Raw genomic sequence first — 20,152 nt, forward strand, 5'->3', positions numbered from 1 at the left:
AGCGAGCGGCGGCAGCGGCGCCTTCCGGGGCGGAGCCGGGGCGGGCCGCGGGCGAGCAGGGCCGAGCCGAGCCGAGCCGAGCGGCACTATGATGGCGCAGCGGGCGCTCCCGAACCCCTACGCGGACTATGACAAGTCCTTGGCCACCAGCTACTTCGACGCGGCCGGGCGGGTGAGCGGGGCTGGGGCGAGGCGGCTCTGGGGATCTGTCCCGGCCGTGTAGAGCAGAGACCTGTCAGGTTACAAACGCGGTTCCCCGGGGCTGCCCGGTGTAGCGATGGCCACCCGCGTTGCCTTCACGTTTGGTGGGTTTTCTCTCCACAGCTGACCCCCGAATTCACGCAGCGGCTGAATAACAAAATCAGGGAGCTGCTGCAGCAGATGGAGAAGGGCCTCAAGTCCGCCGACCCGCATGACTGCACCGCGTACACTGGCTGGACAGGTAGGGTTGGATCCCATGGAGCAGCAGCTCCCTGGAGCAGACCTCTGGATCAGGTCCTGGCAAACCGTGGGGCTTTGGCCATTAGAATGGTCATGGTAGGTCCATGTCAAGAGCACTTCTTCTGCATGCTTTAGTCCATTAGAACAAGGGGATGTCTTTCTCTGGACTCCCCGTTTTTGAGGCAGGTTTCGTGCTGCAGAGCAAAGACCACAGTGTCGTAGGGCAGGATTGGGTCTACTCTTTGTTAATAGCGCTGAACTTACACAACGGAGAAAGCCAGCACTCGTTTGAGAGTAGGCATGGGAGCCTTCAAAGGGACAGGCTCCAAATCTAGCCATGGTGGGGATGGTGAAAACAAAACCAGTGCTCCATCCGCTGCTCCATGAAGTAGGCAGGTGTATGTGGTAAGTCATTTACCTGCAAGGAGCCCTTGCATCTGGGAGCAGTGGGCTTAACGGCCTGAAATAATGTCTGTCATCTCTGTTTGGGCTGTAATTTATCTGATGACCTTGTCTGATTGGAAGATTGCTCCATTCCTGTTCCCCAGGTAGTGCCAGTCCATTTAGTGAGCGCTAGTTTTGCTCCAGTGCCTGCCAGAAGGAGCAGAAATACTAATGTGAGTATAACAAAGTGTGGGAAGCCTTCCTCATACTAACTTGTGTGCAAAGCTTCCAGGAGCTTGTCTTTCTCCAATTTTGCATTTTCAACCTTGTTTTCCTTCCTTGGAAGTGTGCCTTTGCCTCCCTGTTTTTACCCACTGGTGCCAGGGAGGACACACCTTTCTCTATGCCCCAACTTCAGCTGCAGCTGTGTGCTTTGACATCTCTCCTGCCTTCTGTGCTGTGCCAGGCCCTATTCAGGGACCGTAGGGTAGTTGAAATCAATCTCATGCTTGCTGCAAGATTTTTTTTTGGTGCTGCTTCTTTTCTTTTTGCAGTATGCTGCAATCTTAAATGGCAACTTTCTACAGTACAATCTGGGTGTGGCTGATTGTGTGTGGGTGCTGTGGAACTTAATGCCAACAGTTTGCTTATGAGAGTGGTGTTGGTGCTAAACTAACGTTGCAGCTTGATGACAGCAGTGCTAGAAATGCCTGCTTCAAAATTTTAGTAAGGCAGACAGACACTGAGAGCACTGAAGAGCAGTTCATAAGAAATGCTAGGATGCCAGTATTAAATTCCAGCGTGGGAGAACATTGATTTCATCAGCTGCTATCTTGGCAGCACTCTGCTTCTGCTGCCAGTGAATTTATACATTTCTGCTGAGTGCTGGCTGATTTCACCTTGGCAGACATGTTCAGTTTTCCAGTCTGTGTGACCCTGTGCTGGGGTCCCCTCTGATGAGATCTGCTGTGGTAAGGGTGCTCTTCAGTCATGATTGCAGAGTCTGCCTCTGGCCGGAAAATTCAGGAGACAAAGCAGGAGGATAGTTGATGTTAGGAGTACTCTTGGGGAGAAGGAAAACACTTTTCCCCAGAGGCTGTGTTTCTTTTCTGAAGGTGGTCCTAAGGTACTTCTTGTTGGAAAGTGACTGCAGTTATGAAAAAGTGATTGTGAACTCTGGTTCAGGATTTCATCTTCTTTTCATTTGGAAGGGAGTTTCTCAAGAGGGATTCTTCTCTTTTCTTCCTAGAGATCATTCCTCAATGGGCACACAGCCTTCTTTCCTTGGCTAATAGGAAAAAATCCATGGACAGATTTCCTGGAAGTCACAGCCAGCATGGTTATACTATAGCTTTGTCAGCCTACCTTCTTTTCCAATTCTAGCTATATTAATTTATTCAGAGCTGGTTTCCAGAGACAAAATTAATTGGGCCAAGACAGCAGCTTTTTTCTGTAATTGCTTGTGTAGGAGAGGCTTGTTGAGTATCTCCTCATGTGAATCATTGCCCAGCAGTCTGAAATCAGCCCTCACTCTCGTGGCCGCTAATAAGGGAGATTTGAAATGTGGCTCTCTTGGCACAAACTCTGTGAAATGTAACGTACTTGAGTGTACTGTATTACACTCAGTAATACACAGCATATGCTGGCATTTTACTCTGGGGCTCCTTTCTTTCCCAACACACTTGACAGAGCCCTGTTCCCCTAGCGTGCACTCATGCCAGGGAAGCCACGGCTTCTTGGCACGTGAAGTTGGAGCAGAGAGAGGGAAGGACTCAGATTTTCAGCTCAGAGGCAGTGAAAACACACTTTGGATCAAGATTATCCAGTGTATGGCTGAATGCCCTCAAAACATGTTTGAATCAGCTTGTTATGTTCTCATTCAGTTCCCCATAGAGATCAGGGCCCCATAGGCAGCACCTGGTACGTGCCTGGGTACAGACCAGCCTCAGCTGTTGTGTTCTGCTTTGGCTTTTCATCAGTTTAGGGAGACTGCTGGAAGAGTTTTTTCCCTAATCTGTTTCAGTGGTATCACAGTGTTGACTGAGGGAAGCTGAACTACTCTCAGTTAATTCTGAGTCAGAAGCAGTTCAGATCCTGGTAGAAGCACAGCAGCCTCATCCATTTCCAAACAGATTGGCCTGAGGATACTGAGGGATACCTGTATGCCTGTTGGTGTTTGTGATCATGCAAAAGGCCTTGCTCTGAAGACTGTCTTGACTGGGAGCATAGCTGATGGAAAAGGAACAGAAGGAATTCACACCTGTCACCAGGTGACTGCAGAAGCCAGGATGCTCCTGAGTCCAGTGCCTACTGGACTGTTGCATCCTTCCAAGGTGATGAGGTATATAAGGGAGAGATTCACCTTCCTCCACAGTGTGGTAGTTCACTGAATTTCTTTCCCATGCAAGCTTCCTCTTCTCTGGCAATGTCTTAGTCATGGAGAGCCTCCAAAACCGCAGAGTAAGTTCAACTGGCCCCATCCACAGGTTTTGGCTGGCCCATTGTGATGTAGGGATGAAGAGCAGGGCTCAGTTGTCTTTTGAAAGGAAAGCCATGTAAGAATGAAATTACAACTGAACCAGTTCTGGAAAAACACTTTTCATTCACTTTAGTGCAATATGTTGCATTTTAACCTCAGAATCCAGAGACCTTATGTCCCTTTTAGTCCTGTTCAGAATAATGGAAATCCTCAGATAATCCCTACAGAACAAGGGAAAGTGAGGCTGCATTTGCTGAGAGATAATAGAGTGCCTTGGGTCACTCATATAAACCACCTTCCTGCCAAATGCTTGGCAGGTAGTTTTTGTGAATTTTCTGTTCTTGGAGATAGTCAGTGTTTGACTGGACAAGGCCCAGAGCAATGGCATGCAAATTTGAGGTTGATCTTCCTTTCAGAGGTTGGAGCACATCACCATTGATCCCTGCTAACCTAACCTGTTGTAGGATTTTGTGGTGGGGTAAAAAGGTTAACAGAAGAAGCTCTGTTACCCAGGTTTTAAGGCAGGATAAATGCTCAGGCATCCTGGATAGTCAATCATGCAGTCGGAACAGAACCTGCAAACTGGCTCCCCAGCCAGTTCTGAACATGGACTTCCAGAGGTGTCTCACTGTTGCATGCAGTGTGGCTTTGGCATGCATTTAGGAGTGCAAGGTAGCATCCCATGTGTCTGCACCAGGAGAGATGCTAATTTTCATTTGAGCTGGGCAATAAAGCTGGGCCATCCATGCTCTTTTACCCCATGCCTAACTTAATAAAATGGCATCAGCTGTCTCATTAGAAACATCAGGCTTCATCACTGTGCAGAGATAGGTTTCTGTTTCTTCCCTCTGTGTTTGACATCCTGCTTTGAGGCTGCTGGCTGATTTACTGCCCTGGGTCAATGCAAGATCTCTGAGATCTTTATAACTCTAGGTGGTCGGTTTGGAACAAAATATCCTCTTGTGGCAACCTCCTTTCCTTGGTAAACCAAGCACAGCTCAGCTCCTTCTGGGCAAGGAGGCATGTTCAGAGCAGTCTAAGGGCATAACTTGCTTGCGAAGCAAACTGCTTGTAGGCCAACAAAAGAGCAAGTCTAAACTTGCAGAGAAGTTGAGGCACAGCTTCTCTTGGATCAACAGAATGGTCAGGTGGATGAGATACTCTTTCTGCCTACTGCAGAGCTTTAGCTCACATTTCTGCCTACTGCAGAACTTCAGCTCACAAGCAAGACCTTACCTGGTATTTCCAGCAGTGCCTGCTCTGTTGAAAGAATTGGTTGCTGAAGTCAGGGCATCAGCACAAGCTGGCTGTAGGTCTGGCACAATTGTCTGTAACTCCACTGCCCCACTCTAAAGAAATCTCTAATGCAAAGTAGCCCTCTGCACCTACCCTGCAGGAAGGTGGGAGGAGAGGTGCTGTTTACTGTCCTTCTGAAGGTGTTGACTAAGCAGGCTTTGTGAAGCACACAGGATTGACTTTGGCCTCCTGATTCCCTGCAATGAGCAAGCATCTTGGGCACTGACACTCAGCTCCTGTGTATTGGCTTTCTGCATGCTGGAGGTGGCTGTTTCAGTCAGCAAAGCCCTGTTGGGCTGTCAGCAGCACGTGTTCAGTGCAGCCCTCTACCATCAAGGACTCTCTGATGTATTCCCCATCTCATTCAGCTCTGCAGCAGGGGCAAGAAGCAAAAGACTTGGACATCTGAGAAACTACAGAGAAAAAGGTCCTGTAATAAACACCCAACAGGAAAAAGCCCAGACATCTTTGGCAGTAGCAGGCCACAGCTGGCCACTGTATGGCAGTTCTGCTTGGAAACAGCCAGAGGTCACAAAATTAGGTCACATTTCCAATTAGGACACTGAACATCAGACCTCCAGGGCACACAGAAATGGAGCCAATCTACAGCCTACCTAGCTCCACATGTCTGGTGATGCCATGTTTGTATACCACTTAAAGCATGCCAAACAAACACCCAGTCAGTCACAAACCTACCCAGTCAGCTGGGGTGAGGAATATTGGAGAGGGAGTGAGGCAGAGCTGTGGAAGAGCTTCTGCAGAGCAGCACTACCTTAACTGAACCAAGGTCACAATGTGGATACTCTTGTCTCTGACCTGCACTGCCTCTGAAATACTCTCCCTGCACCTTGGCACACAGGTTGATACCATCTATCCCCACCAAGCTGACTGTATGTTGTATTCCTCTGCATACACCTGTCAACATTGCCTCTTCATGCTTGTGCCTGCCCTCCTCTGCTGCCTTCTCCCCACTGAGGCCCACACATGGCAACAGAGGGACCAGCAAGCTGAAGGCAGCACTGCTTGTGCCCTTCTGATCAGTTTGGGAATAAGAAGTTCCTTGAGGAATTGTGTTGATTTGGCCTGATTTTTGGTAGCAGGGACAGGCCACAGGGGTACCTTCTGTGAGGAGCTGCTGGAAGCTTCTACCGTGTCCAGCAGAGCCAGCCCCTGATGGCTCTGAAGATGGACACACTGCTGGCCCACTTACAGAGGTTGGTAACTCCTCTGTGCTGACACACTTAAGAAGAAAACCAAAACCGTGCACACAGTTTTTCCCCCGGGGTGGGGAGGCACCGTGGCTGCTGCCATGCTGGCACAGTCTGTGGCAATACAGCGCCGTGGCTGAAAGGGCAGGACTGGGGTGCTGGCTTCTCCTTCCCTGCACCCCACATGTACAGAGATGTGAGCTGAACAGAGAGACTATGGATCACACCTTATGTACCTGTGGAACCTGCAAACCTTGCTTTTATTTTTTAACAACTCTCCACATGAAGAAAGGCGTTAAACAGCCCCAGCGCCGCCACAGCCGCCACTGCCCATGTGACAGCAGCAGGGCTGCCTGGCTGGCAGTGGAAACAGGATGAGCAATTAATTCCCTGGCATGGAACCTAGATGAGATCAGCTTCTCAGTGCTACAGGATCCTGCAGGAATCTTTGAATTGGTGGAACTTGCTGACAGTGGTACCTACAAGTAGCAGTTTTTCTTCTAGTCAGAAAGGAGGAGGAAGTGAAGACATGTGGGCAAAAACATGGCAGCACCAAGGTCAGCGGAAAGAAAGGAGGAGATGCTCCAAGCACCAGAGCAGAGATTCCTCTGCAGGCTCTGGTGAGGACCATGGCAAAGCAGCTGTGCCCCTGTAATGCATCAAGTCCACAGGGGATGCAGAGTTCCACTTGCAGCCAATGGGAGAAGTGCTCATGCCAGAGTGGGTGGATGCCAGAGCAAGCTGTGATCCAGTGGGAGACCCAAATAGAGCAAGAGGGCTCCTGCTTCCAGAGATAGACAAAGACAGAGCCCTTGCTTCAAGACTAGAGCAGCCTGTCCTTAAAAAACTGTACCCCCTGGACAAGTGACTCATGCCACAACAGTTTTGGAATGACTGTTTGCCCATGGGAGGGACCCCACAGCATAGCTGAGAAAAGACTCCTATCCCTGAGTGGACAGAAGATCTCAGGTGACCAACTGACCAAAACCCTCATGCCCTGTCTCCCTCTGCTGTCACTTGGAAGGAGGGAGGGGCTGGGGAGGGGGGGAATGTGTTTTAGAGGCTTATTTTATTTCTCATTATCCTCCTCTAACTCTGTTAATAATAAATTTACTTTATACCTTTAAATTTGAACCTGTTTTGGTCTTAGAGTGTTTTTTCTCCCAATCTTATCTCAACACATGAGCCCTTTATTAATTTTTTCCCCTCTGCCCAGCTATAACAGAAGAGGTTTAACAACAAACAGCTTTCGTGGGTACCTGGAGCATTGCCAGTATCAATTGACAACAGTAATTAATTGAGAAAACTGGCTTTAGATGCAGTTTATAAGACCTTTCAGTTTTAAATAAAAAGGAAAAGTGAATGTTTTGGGAAGCAGCTTCATCGTTTAGTACAGGTCAGTGGTTTTTTGGAGTCTTTCCAAAGATGCTTGGGCCTGAGAGGAATGGGGTGAGAAATGTTTTAAAAGAGGAGAGGCAAAGAAATCAGAGGAAAACAATGCTGAGATTTACTTTCTAAGAATTCAGTCCTTGCAGTGGTCTTGGCAGGGTATTTATGTGCGTAATTAGGGTGGTATGATGGCAGTGGGAATAGAAACTACTTACAAAGCTAAAAGTTGTATATTAAAGCAGCTAAGTCAAGTTGTGCTCAGACAGCTATCAGGCTAATAAGAGTCTAGAAGATGTGCTAGGTACTAAAAAAATCAAGGAGAGTCACTTGACATTTTCTAGCTGGAAAAGGAGGGTTCCCCTTTAAAGAAGGGCTTCATATCCACATCCTTACAGACTTGAGTGATGGCACTGTGCAGCTGAGCTCTCTCTAGAATTGCTAGCACTGAATTGCTTAGAGAGAGAACAAGGTTATTAGCTTCAGCAGGAAATGGAAATGTTATACATAATGTACATGTGGAATTGAATTGTCTGTAACATGAAGCTTTGAAGATTACCCATGCAAAATGAGAAAATTATCCAAGTTTGAAATTGTCCTCAGTACCTTGGACTGTAATTTTGCAGCACGCTTGCTCCCTTGACCTTAACACATCAAAATCTGCAGAGATTGGCTCTATTAATTTAGGCTTAATGCAGGACCTGAGTCTTCTTAGAAATGGTTATTGTTAAGGGGAGAAATAAGCTCTTCTCAAAGTGATGTAGGCCAGTAGTTTTTTTCAGTGCAGGTTTGAGGATGGCTCTCAGATCAGAAGGATGGTTCAAGTGTGACTGACCTGTCAGGCTCAGACTTACTGAGAGCTCCTCATTCACCTACTGAAAGCTTCAAGAGCTGGGTTAAGACAAGGCAGACAGAGGCAAAGGACAGCAGTTGATGTGACTGCTCAGTGGCAGAACTGTTTTGGTAGCTGGCCAGTCCATTGGAAACCTCTGATGAGCACCATCCAGCCTTTTCCAGTATTCCGGGCAGCTGTTTGTGTTTCAGACAAGGGCTGATCTCATGAGTGATTGCTACAGAGGAGAATTAGGCAGTCCCTTTTTTCTAGGATGCACCAGTCCTTGCTTTAGGGCCTAGGACTTGCTCAACAGCAGGAGATGATGTCCAGGGAACTGCAGCAGCCTTGCCAGTGCTTCCCAGTGGAAAGGAATTAAAAAAGAATAATAGAAAGAAATTTTTAAAAAGAGTCAAGTATGATGTCTGGATTTCCTAAGGATGCTGTTTCTCAGTGCTGATGGTGTGTTACTTTTTTAAAAAATCCAGTCCAAGCTAAGTGACCTAACCCCTTACCCCCTAACCATGGGGAAAAGATAGAGAGGGTGACATCTCTGTTCTGCTGTCACAAGTACCATCTGCCCAAATGTTGGGGTTTTTTCCCCCTTCACTGCTGAGCAAAAGTCACAGGTACAGTGTATGGATTTAGGTGTGTTTGTCTAGGTCTCATCTTTTGCTCCTTGCTACTAAAATTGTATGTAATTGTGTATAAAATTTTATGCAATTCTATGCTGTTCTCCAGGCCTTCCTGGGACAGACCCAGGCTGTCTTGACCTGCCATCCACTCACAAGCAGCATCAAGTTACAAGGAGATGACAAAGCAGGAAAGGAAGCTGTGGGTTATGTCCCTGAGAAGCCTGTCTGTCAGGCTTGTGCCCTAGATGAGGGCCAGGTCAGACTTTCAGCTTCACTGAAGTAACAGGGCAAGCATTTCTGGTGGATGCAACCTTTCTGTTCCTTCTGCAGGCATTGCTTTGCTGTATTTGCACCTGTTTGATGTGTATGGAGACCCAGCCTACCTTCAGGTGGCCCATGAGTACGTGAAGAAGAGCCTGAGGTGCTTGACCAGGCGATCCATCACTTTCCTGTGTGGTGATGCCGGGCCCCTGGCAGTGGCTGCTGTCGTCTACCACAAGCTGCAGAACCAGAAGCAGGCAGAAGACTGCATCATCCGGTAAAAGACTTGCTTATGTCTTTCACCTGACCTTCCTCTTGCTCACAGAGCTGGTCTGGGCTTGTATGAGGCACTCTCTGACAAATGTGAATACATTTTGTTGCAGTCTTGTGTGAGAAATAGTCTAGTAACTTAGCAAGGCAGCAAAAACTTTTCCTGCCCTGGTAAAAGAGGTGGTTTAAGGATAAACACGTTTGTGTGGCAGCCTGCAAGTGGGGAGAAAGGATATTGTTCAGCTGGTACTGCCATCTTAAAAATAATTCTGATAAACACAGGAAGAAAAAAGTGCCCAAATTAAAAACAAAAAAAGCCAGAAGGTGGGGGTTGGTGTTTTTTGTGAACGTTTTAATTTAGCTTTACAGTCATTTTGATGAAAAGGAAAAATGTGGTAAGATTATTAGATTTAATTTTGGTACTTGCTTCCACTTGCTTTTTATTAGTTGTCTTTGACTTAAACCTAAGATTGACAGCATCCCTTTCAACTGCAGAATGCAGCTGGTTATGATTCATTTATTTCTATTTCCTGCCTTTCCTCGACTGTTTTCACATGCATTTTCGTTGGGTACTTAAGACAAGAAAAGGACAAACAAGCAAGCATAGATCAGCATGTGGCAGAGGAAGGAAAATAGTTAAGGAGATGTAGTTGCAAGCATTTCTCAGTTAAAGGAGATGTGTTTTAAGAAGGTGAGAAACATCCCTGTAGAGAGTTTCTACACATAGCTGATCAGCACAAAGAAAGACAAAACCCCTGACCATTCAGAATGCTGACTGCCCTTAAACAGCCATGAGCAAATGATGCATAATAGCAATTTTAAAAAGCCTCAGGTGGGAATCAGAGGAGTCTGTGGTTTGGACACCAAGTTCCACTCCCTTAACTAACTTCTGGTTTATGTAGATACAGTCAGACTGAGGACAGAACTCTATTCTAGTAATAATCCGTGGGTTAGATTTTGCTTTGAAAGAGTGGCAAATCTCACTATGATTAACATATTTGTTAACAAAAAGGGAATTAATCTATCAAACAATACTGGCCAGTTGTAGTCAGTGCATAAGTCCCAGGTTGTAAAAACAATCCCTAATTCATGTTTTCTTGCTGAGGTCTCCCCTCCCCATATCCCTCTTGTTCTGCCTGTGGTTTGGTGGCAGAATGGAATCTTGTGATTAATTTTGCACTGCCATCTAATGGTATAATAAAGTCAGAACACTGGAAATTGGTTTCTTCATATGTCTGCAAGAGGAAAACAGAAAAATGTGGCTTTCTCAAATGAACAGTTATACTGTCCCTACTCTGCCACCAATTCCCAGAGCAGTTAGCCTGACTGTGCTCCTTTAAAATGGAGTATTTCTTTGAGAAGTAGCTTCCTAAATCAAAACTCTTAAATGGTTTTTGAGTATGCTGTTTAGTTACAGGACAATTGCTAAGCTCTGCAGTGCAAGTGCATAGAAAGAGCACTTTTTTCAGAGCTCTGGAGAAGAAGGGCTTCTCTGTATTTTGTCCTCTGTCTTTTAAAGCACCTCATCTTTACAGAGCCAGTAGAGAGAATCCATCAGCCAGGTTTTACCTGCAGTAGAACAGACAGAAGCTTGCCTTTACCTAAATGAGTTCATGACCAAAAAATGTGCTTTTATGCTCTAGAGAGACTGATGTTTCAGGGCGGCCTATTTTCCAAGAGCCTGTGAAAATCTGAGCCATGTTCTAGGAGCCCTCTTTTTCCTGTCACCTCCCACCAATTCAGAAGGTCAAAGCTTTGCTTTCAGAGCCAATAGTGTACAAAAATCCCATTTTGCTCTACAGCTGCCTTAATTTCCCTCTGTCCAGAAACTGCTGATTGTTGACAGCTGAGGTGATAGGCTGATAATGTGAATAGGAGTAGCTCTTCTTCAGAGACCACAACTTACCCCACACACCTGAGAAATGCATTCTGCATGCAATCAGTCCAGCAGCATCCCAGGCATCTCTTTTTGAATGCATGAAGCAAAAACTCCTGGCAGGCTTCCTCTCCTGATGATCCTGCTTGAAAAGCAGTTAGAGGTAAAGCAGTAATGCACAAAGAACAGAAAATGGTCCAGTTGCTCCAGATTTTCCCATAAAAAGAAGATATCACATCCAGAACTGAGAAAATCCCTAACCCTGGTATTACAATTCACACATCCATCCACTCCTTCTATGTCACCTGACATTTCTTGACATCTCAGAGCTGAACAACATCATCAGCCAGCTTCTCTTCTGGCCAGCCTGCTGCCAGGTGGAGTCTATCTGTCCAAACAGCTCCTTGGAAACACTCTTCATCTGCCTTCCTTGGACTCTGTGATAGGCACCACAAGGTCTTTCCTTTCAGCTCCTGCAGCAGGGAGGATAACCCATGCCTTGGGTGTAAAGTCTGTCTCTTGGGTTTAAAGAAACCTCCCCCATGGAGCAGTCCACATGTCAAGTGGTACAAGAGCCAGTCCACCTTGAGACACTGCTCCCTCCTTTCTCCTTCAAAATCCCTGTGCACTTTGAGTCCAGTGCCACGGGAGAAGTTTCCTGACATGAGGAGTCACAGCCCACCATCCTCTGTACTTGAGGCATTTGGTTCCTTCTTTATTTTGCAACACAGTCTTGCAAAGTCCCTGGAGCCCTGGGAGCCAAGGCACCTTTTCTGTTCTTCACACTGCTGTGGCATTGTGTGATCAGCACACACAAAGCTTTTCCTGGCTGGTTTCACAGATGGAAACAGTCAGGGAATAGCCTTAAAGCCACTTATGCTGGTATTTTAAAAGTGAGGGCACTTTTCAGATTGCTGTCTTACAGGTGAACAGAAAAATAAAGTCAAATCCAATCACATTGCTAACTGCTGCCCTGACAGGGAAGGACATCCAGTCTTTCTGGAAGTGTGATGAGAGGTAAAACAAAGGAAAAATTGCATCAGGAATGAATTGGGCTACAAAGCACAAGTGTGAAGTGCTGTCAGTCTCTGTTAGCACTACAGGAATATCACCAGCTTTGCAATATCATAATAGAAACACGGAAAAGAAAATACTTGACTGCAGCAGACCTCACTCTGCACTTGTGGGCTAAAGCCTGGTGCCAGGCAAGCTGTCCTCAGCCAGCCACAGCACTCCCACTTTGCTAAGCTGTCCTCACTGCGGCTCAGTTCTCCCTAGAGCATGTTTCTTCCATGTGCCACCGGCAGCTTGATGTTAAACAACTGTGTAGCTCCACCTCTTACTTAGATTTTTAGCTCATGGAGACACCTCTGTCTCACCTGACAGAATAGCCCAGGCTGTTTGTAGGCATGGAGAGGAAGGGGCTTCTCTATCAGGACTTTAGAGCATTGGGGGTGAGATTTTTCCACATACTGTTAGCACTAGCTTGACTTTCAAATATTCCTTAGGCAGCCAAATTAAAAGGATAGCCCTATAATTTGAAAGTGTTGATTTTTGACGGAGTATCCACCTTGCCAATAACATCAAAAGGAGATAATGGTGGGCAGCCTTTCCTGAGCAGTCAGCAGCTTTATGCTGACCATTTCTTTTAGCCCAGGTTTCTCCCTCCTGTAGCTTTCCAAGCTGGTGCTGTAAAACCAAAGCACGTAGTATGAGTGCATTGTGAAGAGCAGAGCAGACTGAAGCAATCAGCCAGACAAAAGGCAGAAGAGAAGGGGTGGTTCCACACCTCCTGCAGCTGCAAGGCTGAGAGCCAGAGCCTGTTCTGACAGCTCCTAGGGCACATGAAGGAATGAACCAGGGTTTTGAGCTCCAGCCTTAGTGCTTGTTTACATGGCTTTGAGTGTAAAGTTTGAGTGCATTTCCCTCTCATCTCCCCCAATGAATGTTTCATTGCAGTTTGCTGCACCTACACAAGGCTGACCCACGAGTGCCAGATGAGCTCCTCTACGGGCGCATGGGCTATCTCTCTGCACTGGTATTTGTGAATAAGCACTTCGGAGAGGAAAAGATCCCTCAGAGTCACATTCAGCAGGTACTGGGCCTTTTGCTGATTTCTTATCTGTCTCTTCCCATGCAACTCATCTTGGGGCAGGTAAAAATCAATGCTAGATGTAAAGAACTCTGGCAATAAGGGAGAAAACACATCATAGTATGGCTTTTCTTCCAAAGGTACAAAGCACCACTGTCCCTGTAAGTCCATAGGCAGTACTAGACTGGCATACATTTCATTCCACCCTCTGCTTGGGCAGAAAAAGAAATCTTGTTCTGTGTCGGAATACTCGCTGTGCTTTGTCCAGGGCAGCAACATTTCCCTCACCCACATTCGTTCCCATCCCTTCACAGGTCTGTGAAGCAGTTGTAGCCTCAGGAGAGAGCTTAGCCAAAAAGAGGAACTTCACAGCAAAGAGCCCACTGATGTTTGAGTGGTACCAGGAGTACTACGTAGGAGCAGCCCATGGTTTGGCTGGCATCTACTACTATCTCATGCAGGTAAGAGACACAAGGGGAGGGGTCCTTAGCAGTTGTTTCACTTTTCTTTGAACAAGGAACAGCATTTCACTTGGCTCTTGGTAATGTCAAACTGGGAAAAACACTGATGGGGCCTACCCATGTGTTTATCACGCATTTCCAATTGTAAAGGTTTTCTTCAAATCTAAGACTGAATCTCTGACCTTGGAGATCTGTGGAGAAACGTGACCTGCATTAACCAGCAGTGTCACATAATGGAGGCCTGTAGCTCAGCTGGGTCTGAGTTTCCCCCTCATGTTAATTGCTTCTAAATTATTCACATTTGTTGGTATCTGCTGGCTCCCTGCATCTTCTGAGATGGTTACTTGGAGCAGAGTGAGAATCTCTGAGAGAAAAGCATGGTTAAAAATACTGTGCTCATAGTAGAAAAGTGGGAAATGCCTCTGTATCCAAAGCAGAACCTGCTTCTAAATGTGGAAGAGGTGGGACTTTGATAAAGGAACTGAGTTCTGCAGTGCCAGAAGCAGGCAGAGCAAGACAAGAGGCTGGGAGATGCAGTACCTCTTTGCTTTGATGCTTTCTCACTATTCTGCACAACTCACTGGAGCTCTGTCAATATTCCCTATTCTGGCTCTGAAAAAATGAGGGTGATAATTCCCCTATGTGGCTCCCTTTGTGCATATATTTACAGTGCTTAAGCACTTAGAAAAATAACAGCAAAAAATAACATTGAATTTTTAAAGCATTAAAAGCACCCATGAGCAACACAAATTATTTTGGTCTGGAAGTAGTCTATAAGCTTTTATTAGACATAACTCTGAGAGCAGGTGGAAAAGGAAGCCACCAGGTTTCAAGAATTTGAGCTTTCCTTCAGGACAGTCAAAGTTAAATTCCATATACAGGATCAGTAGAAGTCCTGTGAATATAACTTTTCTGTTGCTCGGAGAGGAAGAGGTGGTTGGTGGTTTTTAAGTAGAAGATTTGGCAAGAGGGGAATGCAAGGTGGTTATTACCCAGAAGCACAGAATAGCAAGCTAAGAGCAGGGGAGACAGCCATGTGCTGTGAGCTAAATTTGTACCAAGTACCTGAGCTTGTTCCCAAGTGGCTGTTTTAAATCATTTTAAGTCTCCCATAAAATACTGCATGGGCTTATGCTGCTCTGCTATATGAAGTAAAAGGAGCCTGGATCAGCCAAGCATGATGCACAAAAAGCCTTGGGAGAAGCAAGCGTGTGAAATATGGAGAGGAAAACATCTTTTATCTCTAATGGTTTTACAGCACAAGTATTGATTTTTAATTTTCCTGTTACCAGCCTGAGAACAGCGTGATCCTTAGATGAGAGTGTTCATTGCAGTCTGCCATGGGAAATTAGAACTGCACAGATTTCATGTGGGGCAGCGTCTTTGGGACACTGAAGCCATTCCCTTGCCTTCATCTGAGGTCAGCAGTGAAGTCAGCCTCTTGAAATTACCGAGCAACAACTGTGAAGATTCAGAATTGCAGCCTGCCATCAGGGCTGGCCCAGCAGCTGAGGGCTGAGATGCTCTAGGTGCACGGAATCATCCTTAATACTGATTTTAGACTGCTATCACTTTAGTTCAGCTCTGGGTACCTGAAGCTATTCCTGCTCATCTTTAGGAAAAGCAGCAGCAAGCTTTCTTGCTTAGAGGACCAGGTGACATGCTAGGAATAGTCTTTTTTTCTGGGATGAAAGGGTAGGAGTGGAAATAAGTTCCTGCCAAAAGGCACAGCAGCCAGGGACTGATTGGGTATTTGTGAAGTGGGAAAGCCCAAACCAAAGAAATTACTTCATTTACAAGGAGCAGGAGGGAATGTAGCCATAGTTGACTTTGTTTCCACCTTTTGGGCAGACCTTGGATCTCTTAGGGACAGACAGAATGGTCATTCTCCGCGATTTAAATGTTTTCTCTCTCTTAGCCTGGCTTTGGAGTGAGCCAAGTAAAGCTGCACAACGCAGTCAAGCCCAGCGTGGACTATGTCTGCCAGCTCAAGTTCCCATCTGGGAATTACCCTCCCTGCATCGGTGACACCAGAGACCTCCTCGTCCACTGGTGCCATGGAGCACCAGGTGTAATCTACATGCTTCTCCAGGCATACAAGGTACCAGACACCTTGCAAAGACCCTTCAGAGACCCCTAAATGTGAAACTTCCTCTGGAGAAGATGCTGGAACACCGCCTTTGCTTGGAAGTAGGATGGCTTGTTAACAGTGAAATCACCCCACACTAACCTCTGATACAGAAATTAGTCTTTTAAACAAATATTTCTGAAAATACCCATCAGTTGTGTGGGCTGCCCTGTTGTTGGTGGTGGATGGTGACAACTAGTTGTGTGTGGAGTAATGGTCTTACATCCCCACTCATGATACCAAAAGTATCCTCCTTTAAAAGTAAACAGCAGAGTCACTTCAGCAGGACACCCAAGCCTCTGCATCCCACAGGGATGCTCTTTGTTTGGAGGACATTGCCTCAGCAGGGACAACAGTTTCTTGTCTCCACAGGTCTTTGGGGAGCAGCAGTACCTGAATGATGCCCTGCAGTGTGCAGAAGTGATCTGGCAGTATGGGTTACTGAAGAAAGGCTATGGGCTGTGCCATGGCACAGCTGGCAATGCTTATGCCTTCCTGGCACTGTACAACCTCACTCAGAACATGAAATACCTCTACAGGGCCTGCAAGGTAAGAGTGGGTGTGAGGCAATAGAGGGCCTTACTCACTTCTGCCTTCTACATGACTGCCTTTGCCTTTGAAACCCAATTTCTAGTGGGGCAGACATGCAGCAAGATCTGACAAGCTGCACCAGAGTAGTCCTTCAACAGTGCAGTCGCTGTACAGAAGGGATTTCCCTCAGAAGCCTTGCTCTGTAAGGGGTAGTGTGGGCACAAGGGATAGTATTTTCTTCTCAGGACTTGCCCTTAACCAACTTTGAACACTTTTTCTACCTCTTTTTCAGTTTGCAGAGTGGTGTTTAAGCTATGGGCAGCATGGGTGCCGGACTCCAGACACACCGTTCTCTCTCTTTGAAGGTAATCTCAGTCTCTAGCCTTGTGTTTTGCCCCTGGATCTAAGCTGTCCTAGCACCAAGGAAAACAGAATACAAACTCCACTGGAGCCTTTGCAAAAGTCAGTGTAGAAGACAGAAAGGAAATTGTACCCACTGGGTTTTTCTGCCCTTGCCCAGAAGGAGTATCCCTGTAGCACAGGCTAATATCTTAGCTGGAGCATCTTGTCCTCTTAGGCCCCCCACACAAATTTACATACAGATCTCAAGAGGAATTCTTTCATGGCTACAGGCTTCCTTTTGGTTATTTGTAGCCTGGCTTCTCAGACAGTCTCTTTTCTGTACATTTTTGAGTATTGAAATCCTTTGTGAGTGTTCCAGTTTGATTCTAAACGTGAGGAACAAATGGGGCTGCTGTTATGGGCCATGGTGGCTCCTATGGCACTTAGTGCCTCCTGCTGACAGCTGCCCCCAAATCTGCCATCAGCAGGTATTTGCTGAAGGAGCCAGCCCCCCAGCTAACCCTGATCTCTCCAGGCTGCTGCAGCCCAGGGGACAGCAGAAGTTCCATCAGTCAGGACCTTGGGCAGCAGTGTCTCAAAGACCAGAGTTTGACAAAGCTGCCCAGTGTTGAAGTTGTGGAAGGGTAAAGCAGAATGGAGGGAGATGGAGTGGGGAAAAGACCCATGGTGGTTTGCCAGGTACTTTTCAACATTTGATTAACTTCAAAATGCTTTTCCCCACTGAGGTACCAAAGTTGCTTGGGAAACCTGGGCTTAGACCTTGAAAATTATTTTGGACCTTTTCTTCTGTCTTCATAACTCATTCACTCCCTGGATAACTGAGAAAAACAGTGCCCAAAGGGAATTTCTCTGAAGCACAGTGTGTTTTTTTCATCCTCAGGAATGGCTGGAACAATTTACTTTCTTGCTGACCTGCTGGTGCCTACCAAGGCCAAGTTCCCTGCATTTGAACTCTAAATCTGAATCCTGCGTGGCAGTTTGCTGCCCTGTATCCTTCTGCACTTGGAAATGCAGTTCAAGGCTGCTTTCTCCTTTTTCCAGACTCACCGTTGTTCGCCTAACTGAACGTAAATCCATCCTCCTGAGGGCATGCTGAGTTCTCTAACATTTCTAGTTGTCTCATTATATTGTTTAGTTTAAAAGACATACTGCAGGCTTTGCTGGTGTCCCTTAAAAACTCAGGGCTGCAGGTGGGAGCAGGGAGAACTATACAGTATTTGGCTGGCTACAGAGTTTTGCTATTTCCTGTATCCCATTTCCTGGGAAGAAGTTTCCTATTGAATGTAACCTGGGCTATTTAACTTCTTTTTGTGCTAACAAACAGCTGCAGGAATTTAGCTGCCTTTGGAGGACAACAGATGGAAAACTGAGACTATTGCCCTGGAAGTTGTTTTCAAGTGTTTTCTTTTTGAGCACCCAGAGAGCAGATGGTTCAGTATCTGGGCTGTGCCACGTGAAGTGAATGTGATGGACTGTGGAGTCTTATGTATATTCTGAATATCATATTGCAACTGGCAGAGCTGGAACTGACATGCCAAAGGCTTGTCCTGAGTTTGCACCTATCTGCTCTAAAGGCAAAGGCTCTTCTGTGCATTTGTTCCAGTGACAGACAAGTAATCCACTGCCATATTACATTAAACCTTGTTATTCCATTGGTCATTCAATGGCAAACTCCAGTCCAAAAGTGAGCTAAGCATGCTTGCTTTTGTGGTCTCTTCTTGTTAGCTTTGAGAGTTTATTTTGCAGTCTTTATTTAAATTTGTGTATTAGGTGGTGCCAGGTGCCCACCAGCAGCAACAAAGGGAAAAGCAATGTATGCCACTGAGTTCTGCCAGTGTTTAACCTATTAGCTGTATAGATGTTATTTACATGTTTTCTTTTATAAGCTTTCCCAAACCTGGATAATTTGAGTCACTTGATTGCCTTGCTACTGCTTGTTGTAGATTGATTTGCAGCCACTCATCTACCCAACTGGAAAATCTGCACTAGGTTAACTGGCTTTGATGTGTCAGGCAGATCAGGTACCTGCAGGGAAATCTGCTTTTCTATCCTTAGCTGATGCTGCACCAGTTCACAGAAATTTGGGACCTGGCTCTGTAAACCACTTTCTTAGCACTGAGCATGAGCTAAACACTGAGCTCAGGGAAGTTTACAGATGTAGCCACACAGCTTTGTGCTGTTTGAGAGCAGCTCCTCAGCCTGCACCAATGTGGCCATGGGTTTTGATATTTTGAGGGCTGAGCTGCTGAGTGCCTCAAGTCCCAGATGAGCAGGGGAGAAATAGCAGGGCAGCAGAGCCACTCTCCTGGACCAGCAATGGCAAAGCAGGACCACCAGAGCTGGCAGGGTTACGCTCACACATGCCTGAATGCAGGGCAGCTGAGCCCAGAGGCACAGGTTGCTCCATGAGAACCTCCTCCAGGCAAGGAGCAGAAACCAGCTCTGGAAGGCCCATTTGTTTCCTCAAAGCCCACACTCACGCTGCCCTCAAAGGTTTGTGAAAGTCCATCAAAAGACAGCCTGAATTGCAGAAAAGCTCATCTTGAGGGTGGGCATCCCTGTCAGAAGGCTCAGGCTCCTGTGAACAGAGCAGGCATCCCCTGTCATTCACAGGACCCAAGCAGCACAGGGAGGTGACTGGGAAGCAGAGGGCAGTTGCCTAATCAAACAGCATTTGAAGTTACCTCCCAACTTGGCTGGTGTGATGGCAGTGCAGGGACACTGCTCTGAGCCTGGGTTTCTCCTGGGCATCACTTCTGTCAAAGGAGATGGTTTGTGCAGCCTGGGTCGTGGTGGCATGAGAGCATGATGTCCCAAGGTTTGTGCACTGATCAGGGGAGCATCAGGGCCTTGTGTACAACTGTTGAGTGGAGCACTGTCTAATAAAAATGCTGAAACAACCAAACTTTGAGTTATTTCTACCTCCTGCTTTGTGACCAGGATTCATGTCTGAAGAGATCAACGTATCCCACAACAGCTGTGCTGTGCTGGCAGCTCTTGGAGGCTCAGTGGCCTTCCACCCACCTTGAGTGTTAAGTGTATTTCACATTTTTCCCTCATCTCCAATGCATCAAGGCCACTCCTGGGCTTTCCCTTGCAGGCTGTGCTTTCATCCCAGGGCATCCTTTTACACTGGTGTCTCCATCCAAGCCTGTATCCTCCCTCGGTGGCTTCCACTGGAGACCAGAGTCCTGCAGGTTACTGTTGGTTGCAGCAAAATACACCTGTGTGCAGTGCTGGCCACTAAAAGAAAGAGGTGGATTCTCCTAACAAAGCACCTCCTGCTCAGTGAAAGGAGGAACGGGGCACCTTGGGGAGGCTGTGACTGTCCAGCAGCAGAAGCTTTAAGACCAAGCTGTCAGGAGTGGTATGAATAGAGGTGATCCTGCCCCTCTAGCACAAGCATATATTAAGTTGCTTGAGTTCCTACACAACCTGGTTTTCTATAGTTTATATTAAGGTTTGTGGTAAAGGTCTTGAGGAAGGGAGTCCAGCAGTGAGGATGAGAA

General features: G+C 46.6%; 1 protein-coding gene across 1 annotated transcript; it reads left to right on the top strand.

Annotated features, from left to right (window-relative positions):
- Positions 1-18: 18 nt before the first annotated feature.
- LANCL1 (LanC like 1) lies at positions 19-19,548 on the top strand. Its single transcript, XM_041411688.1, has 9 exons — positions 19-172; positions 325-442; positions 8,992-9,199; positions 13,028-13,163; positions 13,475-13,621; positions 15,540-15,722; positions 16,122-16,298; positions 16,573-16,645; positions 17,524-19,548. The coding sequence occupies exons 1-9, from the start codon at positions 89-91 to the stop codon at positions 17,598-17,600; spliced, it is 1,203 nt and encodes a 400-aa protein (XP_041267622.1). The 5' UTR covers positions 19-88; the 3' UTR covers positions 17,601-19,548.
- The last annotated feature ends 604 nt before the right edge of the window (positions 19,549-20,152 follow it).

Source organism: Onychostruthus taczanowskii, unplaced genomic scaffold (genome assembly GCF_017590055.1).
Source record: "Onychostruthus taczanowskii isolate IOZ18803 unplaced genomic scaffold, ASM1759005v1 scaffold37, whole genome shotgun sequence".
Taxonomy (NCBI): Eukaryota; Metazoa; Chordata; class Aves; order Passeriformes; family Passeridae; genus Onychostruthus; species Onychostruthus taczanowskii.

Coding starts and splice junctions, on each gene's coding strand:
- LANCL1 (XM_041411688.1), top strand. CDS start 89: ATGATGGCGCAGCGGGCGCTCCCGAACCCCTACGCGGACTATGACAAG. Junction 9,200..13,027: donor GCAGAAGACTGCATCATCCG/GTAAAAGACTTG, acceptor GTTTCATTGCAG/TTTGCTGCACCTACACAAGG. Junction 16,299..16,572: donor ACCTCTACAGGGCCTGCAAG/GTAAGAGTGGGT, acceptor CCTCTTTTTCAG/TTTGCAGAGTGGTGTTTAAG.